The sequence below is a fragment of the Salvelinus alpinus genome, chromosome 6 (assembly GCF_045679555.1).
Source record: "Salvelinus alpinus chromosome 6, SLU_Salpinus.1, whole genome shotgun sequence".
In the NCBI taxonomy this organism is placed as follows: domain Eukaryota; kingdom Metazoa; phylum Chordata; class Actinopteri; order Salmoniformes; family Salmonidae; genus Salvelinus; species Salvelinus alpinus.
Genome location: NC_092091.1, coordinates 2,498,993 through 2,522,098, shown reverse-complemented (window position 1 = coordinate 2,522,098; position 23,106 = coordinate 2,498,993). Strand labels below are relative to the sequence as shown.

General features: G+C 45.3%; 1 protein-coding gene across 2 annotated transcripts in view; it reads right to left on the bottom strand.

Moving 5' to 3' along the window:
* Positions 1-8,425: 8,425 nt before the first annotated feature.
* The window catches only part of sema7a (semaphorin 7A (JohnMiltonHagen blood group)), a 69,873-nt gene continuing 55,192 nt past the window's right edge, over positions 8,426-23,106 (bottom strand). For both annotated transcript variants that reach the window (XM_071405136.1, XM_071405137.1), the window contains exons 10-14: positions 20,246-20,441; positions 16,203-16,318; positions 15,089-15,234; positions 13,363-13,436; positions 8,426-13,166 (exon numbers count right to left, since the gene is read on the bottom strand). In XM_071405136.1, the coding sequence (XP_071261237.1) occupies positions 12,694-13,166; positions 13,363-13,436; positions 15,089-15,234; positions 16,203-16,318; positions 20,246-20,441 (1,005 nt within the window). In that variant the 3' untranslated portion in view covers positions 8,426-12,693. The remainder of the gene's footprint in view (positions 13,167-13,362; positions 13,437-15,088; positions 15,235-16,202; positions 16,319-20,245; positions 20,442-23,106) is intronic.

Genomic DNA, 23,106 nt, shown 5'->3' with positions numbered 1-23,106 from the left:
TATATATGGAGAATTAACATAGAGTATATATATATGGAGTATAAACATAGAGTATATATATGGAGTATAAACATAGAGTATATATATGGAGTATTAACATAGAGTATATATATGGAGTATAAACATAGAGTATATATATGGAGTATAAACATAGAGTATATATATGGAGTATAAACATAGAGTATATATATGGAGTATAAACATAGAGTATATATATGGAGTATAAACATAGAGTATATATATGGAGTATAAACATAGGGTATATATATGGAGTATAAACATAGAGTATATATATGGAGTATAAACATAGAGTATATATATGGAGTATAAACATAGAGTATATATATGGAGTATAAACATAGAGTATATATATGGAGCGACGGTCCCCAGTCCAGAGCCTTCAGCGAGGGTTCCCAGTCCAGAGCCTTCAGCGAGGGTCCCCAGTCCAGAGCCTTCAGCGATGGTTCCCAGTCCAGAGCCTTCAGCGAGGGTTCCCAGTCCAGAGCCTTCAGCGAAGGTTCCCAGTCCAGAGCCTTCAGCGAGGGTGCCAAGTCCAGAGCCTTCAGCGAGGGTTCCCAGTCCAGAGCCTTCAGCGAGAGTTCCCAGTCCAGAGCCTTCAGCGAGGGTTCCCAGTCCAGAGCCTTCAGCGAGGGTTCCCAGTCCAGAGCCTTCAGCGAGGGTTCCCAGTCCGGAGCCTTCAGCGAGGGTTCCCAGTCCGGAGCCTTCAGCGAGGGTTCCCAGTCCGGAGCCTTCAGCGAGGGTCCCCAGTCCGGAGCCTTCAGCGAGGGTTCCCAGTCCGGAGCCTTCAGCGAGGGTTCCCAGTCCAGAGCCTTCAGCGAGGGTTCCCAGTCCAGAGCCTTCAGCGAGGGTTCCCAGTCCAGAGCCTTCAGCGAGGGTTCCCAGTCCGGAGCCTTCAGCGAGGGTCCCCAGTCCGGAGCCTTCAGCGAGGGTTCCCAGTCCAGAGCCTTCAGCAAGGGTTCCCAGTCCAGAGCCTTCAGCGAGGGTGCCAAGTCCAGAGCCTTCAGCGAGGGTTCCTAGTCCAGAGCCTTCAGCGAGGGTTCCCAGTCCAGAGCCTTCAGCGAGGGTTCCCAGTCCAGAGCCTTCAGCGAGGGTTCCCAGTCCAGAGCCTTCAGCGAGGGGTTCACTAAAGGTGAATATATTTATTTCATTTAAAAACCACTTGAAAACAAGGGTGTTGAAACTTTCTCTGAAGTTATGTTCCATCAACTGGTCCATGACATCCAGGCGCCATTTGCTTGTTTAGCTGTGTTATGGCTACATATGATTCTCTCTCTCTCCTCCACTCCTGTCTGTGCCTCAGATCTCTAGTGCCCTGCCCTCTCTCCCTTTATGGCCATGTCTGAAGTTCCCCTATTACGTCTCGGCTTTATGAGTAGTCCCTGTATCTGTCTGCAGTTGTGCCAAAAAATACATGCTCTTGTTCTCTTACAGATTACAGGCTACACCTTCAATTTTTTATATTTTTTACATTTACATTTACATTTAAGTCATTTAGCAGACGCTCTTATACACACCTCTTTCAATGGTTTTATTTTTTAAAACCTTTTTACAACACGCACACCTGTCATGTTCTTTCCTGTACTTCAATACTTATTAAATTATAATGTTTTCATAGTCAGTTGTTTCAGTTGTTTATTAATATCTAATTTAGACTCAATCTGATTATTTCTTCCCTACACCTTTGTAGATCTAAGACGAGGTGAAAGTAAAAGCACATTCTCTTCCTAATTAGTTTTTATCCCCACCTGTATTTTGTCAGGCCAGTGAACATGGTGGTAAACTGTACTATTTGTATGGACCCTAGGTTACCCTTTCCCTTTGTTATCATACTAACTGTATGTTGTATAACCTTAATTAGTGCTCCCGCTCACCTGATGTACCATGCCAGGTGTGTATAATACTGACGTTAATGGGAGAGGGAAGGGGTTAACCATCTCTGGACCCCCTCAGACCTGCTCTTTCAGCGGGTCTGGTCCCGGCCCAACAGCGCGATCAAGACCACCTTCCTCAACGTTGGTCTCATTGTTGAAAGAGCCGACTCTGCCTATCTTGACTATTTATTATTGCATTTCGCTCCAAAACTGCATTTTATAGGCTCTCACAATTCATTTGTGGATGTCATCGAATAAATTATATACTTGGCAAATAAATAAAAAATGTAAAGAAATTATGCAATAAAACTGTTTTTATTATGTAATCCCAGGTGTTTTACTGGATATGTGTGCGACAAAAATTCAACGTTCACATTTGGCTACTTTCTGTCAAGTCTACGCATACAACTTGATGCGTACGTTCGACCACACAGAACGCACTGCAACTGCCTCTGCAGCGCTGCAAGGTAAACGCAGCGTTCCATTGGAAATTAATGTACTTCTGGTGTATCAAAACACAATGACGCAGTCGGTTTGGGGAAGGTGTTAGGCGTCTCACAGTACGGACATTGCAATTTATTGCCCTGGCCACATCTGCAGTCCTCATGCCTGCTTGCAGCATGCCTAAGGCACGTTCACGCAAGATGAGCAGAGACCCTGGGCATCTTTCTTTTGGTGTTTTTCAGAGTCAGTAGAAAGGCCTTTTTAGTGTCCTAAGTTTTCATAACTGTGACCTTAATTGCCTACCGTCTGTAAGCTGTTAGTGTCTTAACGACCGTTCCACAGGAGCATGTTCATTAATTGTTTATGGGTCATTGAACAAGCATGGGAAACAGTGTTTAAACCCTTTACAATGAAGATCTGTGAAGTTATTTGGATTTTTAAGAATTATCTTCGAAAGACAGGGTCCTGAAAAAGGGACGTTTATTTTTTTGCTGAATTTATATGGAGTTTATAGATGAAGTTTATACATGAAGTTTATATATGGAGTTTATATATGGAGTTTATATATGGAGTATAAGGAGTTTATATATGGAGTTTATATATGGGGTTTATATATGGGGTTTATATATGGAGTTTATATATGGAGTTTATACATGGGATTTATACATGGAGTTTATATATGGAGTTTATACATGGAGTTTATATATGGAGTTTATATATGGAGTTTATATATGGAGTTTATACATGGAGTTTATATATGGAGTTTATATATGGAGTATAAGGAGTTTATATATGGAGTTTATACATGGAGTTTATACATGGAGTTTAAATATGGGGTTTATATATGGGGTTTATATATGGGGTTTATATATGGAGTTTATATATGGGGTTTATATATGGAGTTTATACATGGAGTTTATACATGGAGTTTATATATGGGGTTTATATATGGAGTTTATATATGGAGTTTATACATGGAGTTTATATATGGAGTTTATACATGGAGTTTATGGAGTCATATAGAAATGTCTGCTCTATCCAAAATTACAACACACTTGATTACCGTAACAATGGAGGAGGCAAGTGGAATGGGAACTTGTCATGTGGTCCTCCATTATTAAAGACCAAAATTGGTTAAAATTCGTTTTTTTGTTGAATAAAAAAATATCCAAGTTTCCTTTAAGAACCAAAAAATGGACAGCCGTGCCATATAGATTGTTGCAAAATAGTTGGGAAGAGATATTTGATGTACCGATATACGTGTGCAACCAACAGAATGTTCTGAACACTGAACAGAAATATCACCGCGACATGTAACGTGTCTGTGTTTAATTTCTCCTTTGCCAAGATAATCCATCTAGCTGCCAGGTGTGGCATATCAAGAAGCTGATTAAAAAACAGCATGACCATTACACAGGTGCACCTTGTGCTGGGGGACAATAAAAGGCCACTTTAAAATGTGCAGTTTTGTCACACAACACAGTTGAAAAATATATGGCATATAGAAATTAAAAACTGGATGGTCTTCAGAGCTAGATGGGAGGGGTTGAGGAGAGCTGAAGGATGGGACAAAAAACTGGATGGTCTTCAGAGCTAGATGGGAGGGTTGAGGGGAGCTGAAGGACTAAAAACAAACAAAAGATAGCTAATGTAAAATATACTGTGTCTGTAACATGTATATAGTAGGGTTAGGGTTAAAAGATAACTATTGTTATCTGTAACATGTATATAGTAGGGTTAGGGTTAGGGTTAAAAGATAACTATTGTAAAATATACTGTGTCTGTAACATGTATATAGTAGGTATGAGCTGGAAGTAGAAGCCTACGAGTTGTTGTCCATTAGTTTTGTCACGGCCGTCGAAAGAACCGGACCAAAGCGCAGCGTCGTAAACGTACATTTTCCCTTTATTAAAAGTGACGCCAACAAAAACAATAAACCATACAAAAACGACCGTGAAGCTTAAGGGCTATAGTGCCACAAACAAAGACAACTTCCCACAACGAAAGGAGGGAAAAAGGAGTACCTAAGTATGGTTCACAATCAGAGACAACGATAGACAGCTGTCCCTGATTGAGAACCATACCCGGCCAAGACATAGAAACAGAAAACATAGAAGTGAACGACATAGAATGCCCACCCCAAATCACACTCTGACCAAACCAAAAAGAGACATAAAAAAGGATCTCTAAGGTCAGGGCGTGACAAGTTTACTCCAATTAGGGGAGGGGTAGTCAGGTTTGGGGAAAATATATTTAATACAAAATAAAAATTATAATATCTATATAATATATTAATATGTGGGGGAAATGATGCAGAAAAGAAGCCACTATCTATCTGCAACATGCAAGATGATCTACCCCCTGAAGAAAAATAAGCTAAAAAAACAACATACACAGCCGGTAGGGTAGTGGGTTTTCTACTTCTGCAAAACATTTCTACAAGCAAAGAGAGATGTGTGGTTGTGATATTTATATCCTGGTCCTTGGTCAAGTGGGAGTTGAGTCCCTGTAAAATAATGTTGATATTGTTTGTTGACATTGTTTGTGTTTCCCACAACCCTTGTTGAGTGCTACTGATTGTATGGTTTCTATGAGCATCATCCACTTAAGAGTCCTTACCATAGTCCTCCCCTAGGAAGAGACATTAAAAGCAATCCCCTAGCAACCCCAGAAGTCGTCCAACTGAAAGAGAATGAACAACAACAGGAAACCACAACAATCAACTCTACAGTGACACGCCTCAGGATCCAAGGTTTGATGCTTCCAAAAGTAACACAGCCACTCTGAAACAACCTCCACCCAACCCTGGATCAATGTTACCTTCACCCAACCCCCTAACCCTTTGATGGGGTTCGAGGCCTTCTGATGCAGCCCCACTCAAGATATAACAGTGCTGCCTGCTACACTGGGCGCTTAGCGTTCACACCCAAGGAGTTCAAGGAATGATTATAACGCCTCAGCCCTTTTACATCCCCTACGCTGCTACCAGAGGTCGTGTGTGTGTGTGTGTCTGTGTCTGTGTCTGTGTCTGTGTCTGTGTGTGTGTGTGTGTGTGTGTGTGTGTGTGTGTGTGTGTGTGTGTGTGTGTGTGTGTGTGTGTGTGTGTGTGTGTGTGTGTGTGCAGTGCTGATGGTAGGGGAATGTGAGGTTATTCAAACAGTAAAACAGCTGCTGTTGAGGCAAACACTGCTGTGGCTGCAGAACAGGATCTACGAATGAGGGTATGAGGGAGAATATTGTATTGTTAACAACAGAGGTTAGAATCAGCAAGTCAGAGCTGGTTTGTTCAACTAGAATCATTACACGGGACTAGATGACTACAATGTTATTCTCCAACATGAGGAGACTCAAGGCTCTCTTCAAATCCGGATAGCTGAAGTGTTACAGATTTGCGAAGGTAGAAATGTGAAGGTAATTTCAGATTGAGCCGACATACGCAGAAGTTCAAACGTTAACGCAATCCCAGGACGGGATGTAATTAGGAGTCATGGCAACCATAGCACTCCCATCCACCCTTAGCAACAGACTGTTCTGACTCAGCTGTAGAATTAGGCCAACTAGAAGTGTTGTGTAACCAGCAGCTGTCTCCTGGGTAATTCAGTAGCCTCCTGGCGAGAGCCGGTTTGATTCCAGCCTTGGGTACTGTGTTGTCAGCTCTGGCTCTCGTCCATGATCTTTATTAAAGTGACCTGGGGTTAGGACAGACGGCACACACCACTGACGGACGGCGGCGACCTGTATCTCAGACTGCGTGGGAAAGGAGGGATTGGAACCGTTTATAACAGCATGGTAATCTGAACACACACACACAACCAGAAGTGAAACTCACACACTTCATTCAGATACTACAGATACTAAATGCACACATCAACATCAGGGAAACAAGCATGTATTTCTTAACTAATGTTGAGAAACCCCACAAAAAAACCAAAGTCATTCCAAAATGTTTCCTTGGAACATCCTCTTGGGAAAAGGGCTAACCAAATGAAGGAACAAAACAACCAAACTCAAAACAAAGGAAAGTGAACCAAAGGTTAGCAGACCAGCGAGGGAGTCTGTCTGATCCAGCCCCCTTGTTGGCACACCAGCGAGTGATTCAATTGGTTTCAGAATAGTAGCTCCTGCTTGTGACCAGCATGTGAGGCAACATCTCAGCTATGAGAAGATCACAGCATTGCAGCGAGGGAGTCTGTCTGATCCAGCTCCCTTGTTGGCAGACCAGCGAGGGAGTCTGTCTGATCCAGCCCCCTTGTTGGCAGACCAGCGAGGGAGTCTGTCTGATCCAGCCCCCTTGTTGGCAGACCAGCGAGGGAGTCTGTCTGATCCAGCCCCCTTGTTGGCAGACCAGCGAGGGAGTCTGTCTGATCCAGCCCCCTTGTTAGCAGACCAGCGAGGGAGTCTGTCTGATCCAGCCCCCTTGTTGGCAGACCAGCGAGGGAGTCTGTCTGATCCAGCCCCCTTGTTAGCAGACCAGCGAGGGAGTCTGTCTGATCCAGCCCCCTTGTTGGCAGACCAGCGAGGGAGTCTGTCTGATCCAGCCCCCTTGTTAGCAGAGGTGTGACCTGTGTGTGACAGAGGTGTGACCTGTTGGTGTGACCTGTGTGATTACATGGATGAGTGCTACTGTATTCCTGTGAGACATGTTGACTATGGAGGGTTTAAAGTGAGACATGTTGACTATGGAGGGTGTGAAGTGAGACATGTTGACTCCAGTGGAGGACTATGGAGGGTTTAAAGTGAGACATGTTGACTATGGAGGGTTTAAAGTGAGACATGTTGACTATGGAGGGTGTAAAGTGAGACATGTTGACTATGGAGGGTTTAAAGTGAGACATGTTGACTATGGAGGGTTTAAAGTGAGACATGTTGACTATGGAGGGTGTAAAGTGAGACATGTTGACTATGGAGGGTGTAAAGTGAGACATGTTGACTATGGAGGGTTTAAAGTGAGACATGTTGACTATGGAGGGTTTAAAATGAGACATGTTGACTATGGAGTGTTTAAACTGAGACATGTTGACTATGGAGGGTTTAAAGTGAGACATGTTGACTATGGAGGGTGTAAAGTGAGACATGTTGACTATGGAGGGTTTAAAGTGAGACATGTTGACTATGGAGGTTTTAAAGTGAGACATGTTGACTATGGAGGGTTTAAAGTGAGACATGTTGACTATGGAGGGTTTAAAGTGAGACATGTTGACTATGGAGGGTTTAAAGTGAGACATGTTGACTATGGAGGGTGTAAAGTGAGACATGTTGACTATGGAGGGTTTTAAAGTGAGACATGTTGACTATGGAGGGTGTAAAGTGAGACATGTTGACTACAGTGGAGGACTATGGAGGGTTTAAAGTGAGACATGTTGACTACAGTGGAGGACTATGGAGGGTTTAAAGTGAGACATGTTGACTATGGAGGGTTTAAAGTGAGACATGTTGACTATGGAGGGTGTAAAGTGAGACATGTTGACTATGGAGGGTTTAAAGTGAGACATGTTGACTATGGAGGGTTTAAAGTGAGACATGTTGACTATGGAGGTTTTAAAGTGAGACATGTTGACTATGGAGGGTTTAAAGTGAGACATGTTGACTATGGAGGTTTTAAAGTGAGACATGTTGACTATGGAGGGTTTAAAGTGAGACATGTTGACTATGGAGGGTTTAAAGTGAGACATGTTGACTACAGTGGAGGACTATGGAGGGTTTAAAGTGAGACATGTTGACTCCAGTGGAGGACTATGGAGGGTTTAAAGTGAGACATGTTGACTCCAGTGGAGGACTATGGAGGGTTTAAAGTGACACAAGTGATTAAATGACAGAGAAAATAATAGCTCCCAAATCAGACACTGCTCTGTCATTAAAATATGACAGTAATCTACAAGATGAACTCTCTGTTGAAAACGGTACTTTGTTTTTCATAATATCCACCTTCAGGTTGATCAGACCTTTCCTGCCTCTGGAGTCCTGCTGTGATCTTCTCACAGCTGAAATGTCGCCTCACATGCTGGTCACAAGCAGGAGCTACTATTCTGAAACCAATTGAATCACTCTACAAACACTGAATATTTATGATAATAAACCAAACACCACCATTGTCATTTACAAACATAATTTATTTAGTCTGGACAGCTTTTAGCAGTATGTAGATGTAAGCCTTGTCATTAGGATCCTGCATGGTGTTGCCCCTCCACCCCCATGCCGGCATGACATGCTCAATGAGAGCACCTCCAGGATAACAGGGGCAGTAACTAGAGGGGAAAACGTTGTCCCTTTTTAAACACAGTAAAATCGGCCAATCGGACTACTCTGTTAAAGCTACAATATACTGGAATGCAACGCCATTGGACTAGAGAAGCTGCACTGATTATTGTACCTGCCCTGGGACTACGGGTGCTAATTAGCTTTCGGCTAACCCCGGCACATTTACATGGATGTTGCATTATTGTAGTATTGATGTTGATTAATGCGCATTGTCCCCTATAAATAAATACAACAAACAATATACAGTTTGATATAATGACAGAATAACTACAAATACCTAGGTGTCTGGTTAGACTGTAAACTCTCCTTCCAGACTCACATTAAGCATCTCCAATCCAAAGTTAAATCTAGAATTGGCTTCCTATTTTGCAACAAAGCATCCTTCACTCATGCTGCCAAATATACCCTCGTAAAACTGACTATCCTACCGATCCTTGACTTCGGCGATGTCATTTACAAAATAGCCTCCAACACTCTACTCAACAAACTGGATGTAGTCTATCACAGTGCCATCAGTTTTGTCACCAAAGCCCCATATACTACCCACCACTGCAACCTGTATGCTCTCGTTGGTTGGCCCTCGCTTCATACTCGTCGCCAAACCCACTGGCTCCAGGTCATCTATAAGTCTTTGCTAGGTAAAGCCCCGCCTTATCTCAGCTCACTGGTCACCATAACAACACCCACCTGTAGCACACGCTCCAGCAGGTATAACTCACTGGTCATCCCCAAAGCCAACACCATCTTTGGCCGCCTTTCCTTCCAGTTCTCTGCTGCCAATGACTGGAACGAACTGCAAAAATCTCTGAAGCTGGAAATACTTATCTCCCTCACTTGCTTTAACCACCAGCTGTCAGAGCAGCTCACAGATCACTGCACCTGTACATAACCCATCTGTAAATAGCCCACCCAACTACCTCATCCCCACACTGTATTTATTTATCTTGCTTCTTTGCACCCCAGTATCTCTACTTGCACATTCATCTTCTGCACATCTACCATTCCAGTGTTTAATAGCTAAATTGTAATTATTTTGCCACTATGGCCTATTTATTGCCTTACCTCCCTAATCTTACTTCATTTGCACACACTGTGTATAGATTTTTCTACTGTATTATTGACTGTATGTCTGTTTGTGTAACTCTGTGTTGTTGTTTGTGTCGCACTGCTTTGCTTTATCTTGGCCAGGTCGCAGTTGTAAATGAGAACTGGTTCTCAACTGGCCTACCTGGTTAAATAAAGGTGAAATATATATATTTTTTAATAAATAAAAATTATGTTGCTCACTGGTCTAATCAAGTCTGTATGGTGGCTGAGGATGGTCCTCCCCTTTCTCCACTGAGGAGGATGGTCCTCCCCTTTCTTCACTGAGGAGGATGGTCCTCCCCTTCCTCCACTGAGGAGGATGGTCCTCCCCTTCCTCCACTGAGGAGGAAGGTCCTCCCCTTTCTCCACTGAGGAGGATGGACCTCCCCTTCCTCCACTGAGGAGGATGGACCTCCCCTTCCTCCATTGATACAGATCCACTTGTCCTTATTCAGTCCTACTCCATCCTTGTGGTGCCAAAAACATGATTTACCCCCAGCACTTGGGTGGTTGTGTGTCTATATATGTGTGTGTGTGTGTGTGTGTGTGTGTGTGTGTGTGTGTGTGTGTGTGTGTGTGTGTGTGTGTGTGTGTGTGTGTGTGTGTGTGTGTGTGTGTGTGTGTGTGTGTGTGTGTGTGTGTGTGTGTGTGTGTGTGTGTGTGTGTGTGTGTGTGTGTGTGTATGTTCAGCCTCATAACTCAATGACACCGGGAGGAGGAGGAGGAGGAGGAGGAGGACACTGCTAAGTGTTGATGTTGTGAAGTCCAGTCCAGGAGGAGTTAGGACAGAAGAGTCCATTTCTCAGGAAAATGGTTAGTGTTAACTATTCTCTGTTGTTTCGCCCTAGAGACCACCACACCCTTTCCTCTGATAATATCTCAACTGTTATCAGAGGACGTGTTTCTGGTTCTGGACCAAGCTGTTGCATGCCATTGTCACGTACCAGGAGACCTCAAATGAACTGGTAGAGCTAAGCAGTGCTGCAGGTCATTGCCAAGTCTCAGTGGGTACAAAAGGGCCAAGGCGTCAATAAACACACAGCGGCTGTGACGGAGTCAGTACTGCTGGACCTTTCTAATGCAACGGGAGTCTGTATGACAGAGCCTCTTTAGCCAACTGTTTACCCCCAAGTGACGAACAATCTAACTGTCCTTAACTGCTCTAATCCTGAGCCTTCTGCCCTGGATCAGCAAGCATGTGGTTATTTTTGGAGGGATTTTCTTCTACGCAACACAATTCCTTCCACCAAGAGTCCCGCTGCTATCTAACATAGAGGTAAAGAAAGCTCTGGCTCCTGCTACCTAACATCCCCTTTAGAAAGCAGTCTGATCTGGGTCGTGTTCAATCAGTACAGAAGGAAACGGAAGGAAACTGACTGAAACAAGGAGGGTTTTTAAATGTTTTGTTACGGTGTGCCCTAATGAATGTGACCCAGGTTAAACTTTCTCCCATAACCACCCCCTTATACAGTGCCTTCGGAAAGAATTCAGGCCCCTTGACTTTTCCTTTTTTTTACATTACAGCCTTATTCTAAAATGTATTAAATTGTTTTTTTTACTCAGCAGACTACACACAAAACCCCATAATGACAAAGCAAAAACAGGTTTTTAGAAATGTTTGCAAAGAAATAAAAAAAAACAGAAATATCACATTTACATAAGTATTCAGACCTTGGTTGAAGCACCTTTGGCAGCGATTACAGCCTCGAGTCTTCTTGGCTATGGCGCTACAAGCTTGGCACACCTGTATTTGGGGAGTTTCTCTCATTATTCTCTGCAAATCCTCTTAACCTCTGTCAGGTTGGATGGGGAGCATCGCTGCACAGCTATTTTCAGGTCTCTCCAGAGATGTTTGATCGGGTTCAAGTCCGGGCTCTGGCTGGGCCACTCAAGGACATTCAGAGACTTGTCCCGAAGCCACTCCTGCATTGTCTTGGCTGTGTGCTTAGGGTTGTTGTCCTGTCAGTCTGAGGTCCTGAGTGCTCTGGAGCAGGTTTTCATCAAGGATCTCTCTGTACTTTGCTCTGTTCATCTTCCCTTGATCCTGACTAGTCTCCCAGTTCCTGCCGCTGAAAAACATTCCCACAGCATGATGATGCCACCACCATGCTTCACCGTAGGCATGGTGCCAGGTTTCCTCCAGATGTGATTGTTTCAAGTTCAATATTATTTCTCATGGTCTGAGAGTCCTTTAGGTGCCTTTTGGCAAACTCCAAGTGGGCTGTCATGTGTCTTTTACTGAGGAGTGGCTTCCGTCTGGCCTCTCTACCATAAAGGCCTGATTGGTGGAGTGCTGCAGAGATGGTTGTCCTCCTGGAAGGTTCTCTCTGGAGCTCTGTCAGAGTGACCATCGGGTTCTTGGTCACCTTCCAGACCAAGGCCATTCTCCCCCAATTGCTCAGTTTGGCCGGGCGGCCGGCTGTAGGAAGAGTGGTTCCAAACTTATTTTAGTTAAGAATGATGGAGGCCACTGTGTTCTGGGGACCTTCAATGCTGCAGAAATGTTTTGGTACCCTTCCCCAGATCTGTGCCTCGACACAATCCTGTCTCGGAGCTCTACGGACAATTCCTCCGACCTCATGGTTTGGTTTTTGCTCTGACATGCACTGCTAACTGTGGGACCTTATATAGACAGATTTGTGCCTTTCCAAATCATGTCCAATCAATTGAATTTACCACAGGTGGACTCCAATCAAGTTGTAGAAACATCTCAAGGATGAACAATGGAAACAGGATGCATCTGAAATCCATTTCGAGTCTCATAGCAAAGGCTCTGAATACTTATGTAAATAAGGTATTTCTGATTTTTAATACATTAGCAAAACATTTTTAGAAACCTGTTTTTGCTTTGTCATTATGGGTTATTGTGTGTAGATTGATGAGGATTTTAATTTAATCAATTTTAGAATAAGGCTGTAATGTAACAAAATGTGGAAAAAGTCAAGGGGTCTGAATACTTTCTGAATGCTCTGTGGATCCGTTATAGAGAGCAGAAGTCCATGTGGACATGATTTTATTGCAGAAGTTGCACGACAATGTCCAAAGCTGCAAAGGTCACGAACCATCCCGCTTGCATTGCCATAACAGCTGTTGCTCCGTTGCTCTCAGAGTCCTCTATGTTAGTACTGATGGGTCTCACCGGTCTGGCAGGCCTGCTTATTATGCTTGGGTTACTTAGCAGCTGTGTAGCTCGGACCACCCTTACCACCCTGGTGTAGTCTCTCTCCTTGGAGACACACTGGTAGTCCCCATAGTGCTCTGTCTGCATGGAGGGGATGAGATGGAGACAGCTGGCCTGCAGCCGCAGACAGGGGCGTGTCTTGCCCAGGTGTTCCCAGCTGTAGTGGGCGTGGTAGGAGTCTATGGGACAGGACAGGTAGAAGGGGACGCCCAGGGGCACAGAGTGGACCGAGGCACCGAGGGCGTTCAGGGACGAGGAGGGCTGGGTGTCACGTCTGGTCCTGTTGCTGGTGGGCTTCTTCGGTTCTGGAGAAAGAGTTGGAGAAATGTACTTAACAAGGTAGGGGAATGAAAATCTAGCCTATTCATTCAATACATTCCAAATCAACTAACAGTGGTCCAGGCATCAGATTGACTCATTTGATTAATTGATTGATTGATTGATTAATTGATTGATTGATTGTATTATTATCAGTGTGTGAGATGTCGATGTACAGTATACCTTCTGGTATTTTAACTGCTGCTGTTTTAGGACACACATTAGTTTGTCCTCCATCAATATTTTGAATACCTCCCCTGTGAAAAGAAAAACAGCATTTTAATCAACACATTCCGTTCACTAAGACCATCACTGAGGCTATATCAGTTTAGATACAGTAGACAGCAATGCTAGGTATATAAAGAAGAACCAAAAGTGGTCCTGCCAGTTACTGTAAAAGGCTCTTTGGGGTCTAGGCCGGTTACTGTAAAAGGCTCTTTGGGCTCTAGGCCGGTTACTGTAAAAGGCTCTTTGGGGTCTAGACCGGTTACTGTAAAAGGCTCGTTGGGGTCTAGGCCAGTTACTGTAAAAGGCTCTTTGGGGTCTAGGCCAGTTACTGTCTTTGGGGTCTAGGCCAGTTACTGTAAAAGGCTCTTTGGGGTCTAGGCCAGTTACTGTAAAAGGCTCTTTGGGGTCTAGGCCAGTTACTGTAAAAGGCTCTTTGGGGTCTAGGCCAGTTACTGTAAAAGGCTCTTTGGGGTCTAGGCCAGTTACTGTAAAAGGCTCTTTGGGGTCTAGGCCAGTTACTGTAAAAGGCTCTTTGGGGTCTAGGCCGGTTACTGTAAAATGCTCTTTTTTATTCATTATTATTTTTATTTCACCTTTATTTAACCAGGTAGGCTAGTTGAGAACAAGTTCTCATTTACAACTGCGACCTGGCCAAGATAAAGCAAAGCAGTTCGACACAAACAACAACACAGAGTTACACATGGAGTAAACAAACATACAGTCAATAATACAGTAGAAAGTCTATATACAGTGTGAGCAAATGAGGTAGGATAAGGAGGGTAAGGCAATAAATAGGCCATGGTGGCGAAGTAATTACAATATAGCAATTAAACACTGGAATGGTAGATGTGCAGAAGATGAATGTGCAAGTAGAGATACTGGGGTGCAAAGGAGCAAGATAAATAAATAAATACAGTATGGGGATGAGGTAGTTGGATGGGCTATTTACAGATGTGCTATGTACAGGTGCAGTGATCTGTGAGCTGCTCTGACAGCTGGTGCTTAAAGCTAGTGAGGGAGATATGGGTCTCCAGCTTCAGTGTTTTTTGCAGTTCGTTCCAGTCATTGGCAGCAGAGAACTGGAAGGAAAGGCGGCCAAAGGAGGAATTGGCTTTGGCGATGACCAGTGAGATATACCTGCTGGAGCGTGTGCTACGGGTGGGTGCTGCTATGGTGACCAGTGAGCTGAGATAAGGCGGAGCTTTACCTAGCAAAGACTTATAGATGACCTGGAGCCAGTGGGTTTGGCGACGAGTATGAAGCGAGGGCCAGCCAACGAGAGCATACAGGTCGCAGTGGTGGGTAGTGTATGGGGCTTTGGTGACAAAACGGATGGCACTGTGATAGACTACATCCAATTTGTTGAGTAGAGTGTTGGAGGCTCTTTTGTAAATGACATCACCGAAGTCAAGGATGGGTAGGATAGTCAGTTTTACGAGGCTATGTTTGGCAGCATGAGTGAAGGAGGCTATGTCATTCTTTTTTTGGGGGGGGGCATTCATTCTTTGGCCTGGGAATGTAAAAGGCTCTTTGGGTTCTAGGCCGGTTACTGTAAAAAGCTCTTTGTGTAAACTGCTGCTGTTAAAAGGTCCTATAAATAAAGTTGATTGAAAGATACAGCTCATGGAACAGCCATGTTTGGTCATTTGAGGAGGAGCCAAAGAGGAAACTTTAGACTTACGGGACGGTGGGTTTGCACCCAGCCTCTGTCCAGGCGCAGTACGGGTCTCTGGCCAGAACACACTCACCACAGGATCCGTTATAGTCATGACACCTCTGGAGGTCCAGAATGGAGATCTGCTCTGACAAACCCACCACCAGCCTCCTCTGCACATAGACAGAAAGATGCTAGTTAATACTAAAAACATCCCATCACATATATTTCACATTTCAACAATATCTATCTTAATACCAGCAGAGTCTAAGCCCTGTGTTTTTTGGGGGGGCTTAATGCTATTAGCTTAAACAAAAAAGATAAAATGACAGATTGTTAAAGAGATATTATTATGCTAATTGGATGTCAATGCGGACTGTTTTGTAAAAGCAATAAGACACTCGAGCCAATGGTATACAGCCTGGTGTACAGCCTGGTGTACAGCCTGGTATACAGCCTGGTATACAGCCTGGTATACAGCCTGGTATACAGCCTGGTGTACAGCCTGGTATACAGCCTGGTGTACAGCCTGGTATACAGCCTGGTATACAGCCTGGTGTACAGCCTGGTATACAGCCTGGTGTACAGCCTGCCACATTTTTAATACATGTGCAAACATTTCTAAAAAAACAGTTTTTGCTTTGTCATTATGAGGTATTGTGTGTCGATTGATGAGGAAAAACATGGAGGAAGTGAAGGGGTCTACTTTCAGGATGAACAGTAACCTGATCACATAGGGCCTAGGTCATATCTCATATAACCTGTACACTCAGTGTATATCTATACTGAACACCGCTCTACTGAATACTTTCAGAATACACAGTAACCTGATCACATAGGGCCTAGGTCATATCTCATATAACCTGTACACTCAGTGTATATCTATACTGAACACCACTCTTCTGAATACCATCCTTCTCGTCATATCCAAAATAACTTGATCACAGTACATTTTAGTCATTTATCAGACGCTCTTATCCAGAGTGACTTACAGGAGCAATTAGGGTTAAGTCCCTTGCTCAAGAGTACATACATTGACAGATTTAACACCTATTCTTCTCTGGGATTCGAACCAGCAACCATTCGTTACTGGCTCTTAACGCTCTTAACGACTAGGCTACCCTGCCACCCCTGCCAGTACCTTTCTAGAGTCCAGTTTCATGGATCTGATGACATCAGAGTGGTTGGAGAGATGAGTCTCTGAGATGATGAAAGGTTTAAAATGATCATTTAAGATCTTATGGATCATTCCAGTGTCTGGGGAAGGAGATACAGAAAGGTAAACAGTCATTTACAAGCTGAAATAGGCCTGTTTGCAGAGACCTGGCAGTAAGTAAGTAGCCGTCCAAGAGCCTTGGCTGCTCGAGCTGGAAGACACTGAGAAACAGCTTCTATCTCCAGTCCATTGGACTGGTAAACAGTCACCACTAGCCAGCCTCTGCCCAGGACCCTGCCCTGAACTTAGTCACTGTCACTAGCCGGCTACCACCCAGGACCCTGCCCTGAACTTAGTCACTGTCACTAGCCGGCTACCACCCAGGACCCTGCCCTGAACTTAGTCACTGTCACTAGCCGGCTACCACCCAGGACCCTGCCCTGAACTTAGTCACTGTCACTAGCCGGCTACCACCCAGGACCCTGCCCTGAACCTTAGTCACTGTTACTAGCCGGCTACCACCCAGGACCCTGCCCTGAACCTTAGTCACTGTTACTAGCCGGCTACCACCCAGTACCCTGCCCTGAACCTTAGTCACTGTTACTAGCCGGCTACCACCCAGTACCCTGCCCTGAACTTTAGTCACTGTCACTAGCCGGCTACCACCCAGTACCCTGCCCTGAACCTTAGTCACTGTTACTAGCCGGCTACCACCCAGGACCCTGCCCTGAACCTTAGTCACTGTTACTAGCCGGCTACCACCCAGGACCCTGCCCTGAACCTTAGTCACTGTTACTAGCCTCCCCCAGGACCCTGCCCTGAACCTTAGTCACTGTTACTAGCCGGCTACCACCCAGGACCCTGCCCTGAACCTTAGTCACTGTCACTAGCCGGCTACCACTCAGTACCCTGCCCTGAACCTTAGTCACTGTTACTAGCCGGCTACCACCCAGGACCCTGCCCTGAACCTTAGTTACTGTTACTAGCCGGCTACCACCCAGGACCCTGCCCTGAACCTTAGTCACTGTTACTAGCCGGCTACCACCCAGTACCCTGCCCTGAACCTTAGTCACTGTTACTAGCCGGCTACCACCCAGGACCCTGCCCTGAACCTTAGTCACTGTCACTAGCCGGCTACCACCCAGTACCCTGCCCTGAACCTTAGTCACTGTCACTAGCCGGCTACCACCCAGTACCCTGCCCTGAACCTTAGTCACTGTCACTAGCCGGCTACCACCCAGTACCCTGCCCTGAACCTTAGTCACTGTCACTAGCCGGCTACCACCCAGTACCCTGCCCTGAACCTTAGTCACTGTCACTAGCCGGCTACCACCCAGGACCCTGCCCTGAACCTTAGTCACTGTTACTAGCCGGCTACCACCCAGGACCCTGCCCTGAACCTTAGTCACTGTTACTAGCCGGCTACCACCCAGGACCCTGCCCTGAACCTTAGTCACTGTCACTAGCCGGCTACCACCCAGTACCCTGCCCTGAACCTTAGTCACTGTCACTAGCCGGCTACCACCCAGTACCCTGCCCTGAACCTTAGTCACTGTCACTAGCCGGCTACCACCCAGTACCCTGCCCTGAACCTTAGTCACTGTCACTAGCCGGCTACCACCCAGTACCCTGCCCTGAACCTTAGTCACTGTTACTAGCCGGCTACCACCCAGGACCCTGCCCTGAACCTTAGTCACTGTTACTAGCCGGCTACCACCCAGTACCCTGCCCTGAACCTTAGTCACTGTTACTAGCCGGCTACCACCCAGGACCCTGCCCTGAACCTTAGTCACTGTTACTAGCCGGCTACCACCCAGTACCCTGCCCTGAACCTTAGTCACTGTTACTAGCCGGCTACCACCCAGGACCCTGCCCTGAACCTTAGTCACTGTTACTAGCCGGCTACCACCCAGTACCCTGCCCTGAACCTTAGTCACTGTTACTAGCCGGCTACCACCCAGTACCCTGCCCTGAACCTTAGTCACTGTTACTAGCCGGCTACCACCCAGGACCCTGCCCTGAACCTTAGTCACTGTTACTAGCCGGCTACCACCCAGTACCCTGCCCTGAACCTTAGTCACTGTTACTAGCCGGCTACCACCCAGTACCCTGCCCTGAACCTTAGTCACTGTTACTAGCCGGCTACCACCCAGTACCCTGCCCTGAACCTTAGTCACTGTTACTAGCCGGCTACCACCCAGGACCCTGCCCTGAACCTTAGTCACTGTTACTAGCCGGTTACCACCCAGTACCCTGCCCTGAACCTTAGTCACTGTTACTAGCCGGCTACCACCCAGTACCCTGCCCTGAACCTTAGTCACTGTTACTAGCCGGCTACCACCCAGTACCCTGCCCTGAACCTTAGTCACTGTTACTAGCCGGCTACCACCCAGTACCCTGCCCTGAACCTTAGTCACTGTTACTAGCCGGCTACCACCCAGTACCCTGCCCTGAACCTTAGTCACTGTTACTAGCCGGCTACCACCCAGTACCCTGCCCTGAACCTTAGTCACTGTTACTAGCCGGCTACCACCCAGTACCCTGCCCTGAACCTTAGTCACTGTTACTAGCCGGCTACCACCCAGTACCCTGCCCTGAACCTTAGTCACTGTTACTAGCCGGCTACCACCCAGGACCCTGCCCTGAACCTTAGTCACTGTTACTAGCCGGCTACCACCCAGTACCCTGCCCTGAACCTTAGTCACTGTTACTAGCCGGCTACCACCCAGTACCCTGCCCTGAACCTTAGTCACTGTTACTAGCCGGCTACCACCCAGGACCCTGCCCTGAACCTTAGTCACTGTTACTAGCCGGCTACCACCCAGTACCCTGCCCTGAACCTTAGTCACTGTCACTAGCCGGCTACCACCCAGTACCCTGCCCTGAACCTTAGTCACTGTCACTAGCCGGCTACCACCCAGTACCCTGCCCTGAACCTTAGTCACTGTTACTAGCCGGCTACCACCCAGGACCCTGCCCTGAACCTTAGTCACTGTTACTAGCCGGCTACCACCCGGTACTCTACCCTGCACCCTAGAGAATGTTGCCCTTACTGCCCTGGTATTACTGCCCTGGTATTACTGCCCTGGTATTACTGCCCTGGTATTAATGCTCTGGTATTAATTACCTGGTATTACTGCCCTGGTATTACTGCTCTGGTATTACTGCCCTGGTATTAATTATCTGGTATTAATTATCTGGTATTACTGCCCTGGTATTACTGCCCTGGTATTAATGCCCTGGTATTAATGCTCTGGTATTAATTACCTGGTATTACTGCCCTGGTATTACTGCTCTGGTATTACTGCCCTGGTATTACTGCCCTGGTATTAATTATCTGGTATTAATTATCTGGTATTACTGCCCTGGTATTACTGCCCTGGTATTAATGCCCTGGTATTACTGCCCTGGTATTACTGCCCTGGTATTACTGCCCTGGTATTAATTATCTGGTATTACTGCCCTGGTATTACTGCCCTGGTATTACTGCCCTGGTATTACTGCCCTGGTATTAATTATCTGGTATTACTGCCCTGGTATTACTGCCCTGGTATTAATTATCTGGTATTACTGCCCTGGTATTAATTATCTGGTATTACTGCCCTGGTATTACTGCCCTGGTATTAATGCCCTGGTATTACTGCCCTGGTATTACTGCCCTGGTATTAATTATCTGGTATTACTGCCCTGGTATTAATGCCCTGGTATTACTGCCCTGGTATTACTGCCCTGGTATTAATTATCTGGTATTACTGCCCTGGTATTACTGCCCTGGTATTACTGCCCTGGTATTAATTATCTGGTATTACTGCCCTGGTATTACTGCCCTGGTATTACTGCCCTGGTATTAATGCCCTGGTATTACTGCCCTGGTATTACTGCCCTGGTATTACTGCCCTGGTATTAATGCCCTGGTATTAAGGTTTCTTCATAGGGTTTCTGTAGCATAAGACAGCTAGTCTATCGCAGGGCGTGGCCTAACAATCCAGAGTGTTTATTTCCAGACATGGAGCCCAGACATCACCTACCAGTTGCTAGCAGCAGGACGTTGTGCGTGGTGTAGTCTGACGCCTGTACTCTGTCCACAACTATCTTGGTGTAGTTATAGTTAGAGACGTAGAATGGGGTGTAAGGCTGGATGGAATGGATCCAGTCTGTCATCTCTGGGTGATCCTTTATCACGTTCACCGTAGCCAATGGCAGGGCTTTACTGTTAGAGACACACTGAGGAGATAAGACAGGAGAACAGGTCTTTACTGTTTGAGACACTGAGGAGATAAGACAGGAGAACAGGTCTTTACTGTTAGAGACACACTGAGGAGATAAGACAGGAGAACAGGTCTTTACTGTTAGAGACACTGAGGAGATAAGACAGGAGAACAGGTATTTACTGTTAGAGACACTGAGGAGACAAGACAGGAGAACAGGTATTTACTGTTAGAGACACTGAGGAGATAAGACAGGAGAACAGGTCTTTACCCAGATAAGCACCCCATTTGATAGAAGCCTTTGCCAAATAAGTGAATAAAATCGTAATTTCGCAGCAAATAATATGGTTAATGAGACATTTATGTTGTTTATCACAGGACCAAATCTTGCATAGTTTGATCAGATGCATGTTATGTAGTCTGTCCACCAAAGATTACGGAGACATGGGCTGCTAACATAAATATTCCAGTATAACATCCTATGTCGTGTTGGTGTTTACGCTTCTCAATAGGTCACAGGAAATCACTTAGTCCAAATAAGGGCATAAAACCTGCTTTTGTTAATACTCCTATAAGTAATTTAACATTTCTTAAAACACATATATAAATATTAACACTCTTATATATGTTAAACCGTGTATATAAATATGTCTTTAAAAGTCAGAAGAAAAGTCACTTGCTTCCTGGTAAAGGGAGTCAGGAAGCACAGCCGGCCTTAGTCTGTTGTTTTGTTGTAGCATATACAACACGTCTTAGTCACATAAGGAACTTAGACAAAACAATAGAATATATTGACGCTTCCCAAAAGGAAGAGCAGGAGGACTGTAGGGTCAGGGTCAGGGTGGAGGAAAAACAGATAGGTGGTTTATTGTCTGAACAACTTCCTCTAACAGAAACACATAAACCTACAAGGGTGTCAGTAGTGGTAGAAATCACATTTTATTGGTCACATACACATGTTTAACAGATGTTATTGGTCACATACACATGTTTAACAGATGTTATTGCGGGTGTAGTGAAATGCTTGTGTTCCTAGCTCCAACAGTGCAGTAGTATCTAACAATTCACAACAATACACACACATCTAAAAGTAAAATAATGGAATTAAGAAATATATATTAGGACCAGCAATGTTGGAGTGGCATTGACTAAAATACTGAAGAATAGAAAACAGTATGTACATATGAGATGAGTAAAGCAGTATGTAAACATTATTAAAGTGACCAGTGATTCCATGTCTATGTATATGGGGCAGCAGCCTCTAAGGTGCAGGGTTAAGTAACCGGGTGATATCCGGCTAGTGATGGCTGTTTTAACAGTCTGATGGCCTTGAGATAGAAGCTGTTTTTCAGTCTCGGTCCTCGCTTTGATGCACCTGTACTGACCTCGCCTTCTGGATGATAACGAAGTGAACAGGCAGTGGCTCGGGTGGTTGTTGTCCTTGATGATATTTTTGGCCTTCCTGTGACATCGGGTGGTGTACAGTCGTGGCCAAAAGTTTTGAGAATGACACAAATATTAATTTCCACAAAGTTTGCTGCTTCAGTGTCTTTAGATATTTTTGTCAGATGTTACTATGGAATACTGAAGTATAATTACAAGCATTTCATAAGTGTCAAAGGCTTTTATTGATAATTACATGAAGTTGATGCAAAGAGTCAATATTTGCAGTGTTGACCCTTCTTTTTCAAGACCTCTGCAATCCGCCCTGGCATACTGTCAATTAACTTCTGGTCCACATCCTGACTGATGGCAGCCCATTCTTGCATAATCAATGCTTGGAGTTTGTCAGAATTTGTGGGTTTTTGTTTGTCCACCCGCCTCTTGAGGATTGACCACAAGTTCTCAATGGGATTAAGGTCTGGGAAATTTCCTGGCCATGGACCCAAAATATCAATGTTTTGTTCCCCGAGTCACTTAGTTATCACTTTTGCCTTATGGAAATGTGCCCCATCATGCTGGAAAAGGCATAGTTCGTCACCAAACTGTTCCTGGATGGTTGGGAGAAGTTACTCTCGGAGGATGTGTTGGTACCATTCTTTATTCATGGCTGTGTTCTTAGGCAAAATTGTGAGTGACCCCACACATGAATGGTCTCAGGATGCTTTACTGTTGGCATGACACAGGACTGATGGTAGCACTCACCTTGTCTTCTCCGGACAAGCTTTTTTCCGATGCCCCAAACAATCAGAAAGGGGATTCATCAGAGAAAATGACTTTACCCCAGTCCTCAGCGGTCCAATCCCTGTACCTTTTGCAGAATATCAGTCTGTCCCTGATGTTTTTCCTGGAGAGAAGTGGCTTCTTTGCTGCCCTTCTTGACACCAGGCCATCCTCCAAAAGTCTTCGCCTCACTGTGCGTGCAGGTGCACTCACACCTGCCTGCTGCCATTCCTGAGCAAGCTCTGTACCGGTGGTACCCCGATCCCTGGCGCTTGCTGGACTTTCTTGGGCGCCCTGAAGCCTTCTTCACAACAATTGAACCGCTCTCCTTGAAGTTCTTGATGATCCGATAAATGGTTGATATCCTTGCCTGTGAAGCCCTTTTTTGTGCAAAGCAATGATGACGGCACGTGTTCCCTTGCAGGTAACATGGTTGACAGAGAAAGAACAATGATTCCAAGCACCACCCTCCTTTTGAAGCGTCCAGTCTGTTATTCGAACTCAATCAGCATGACAGA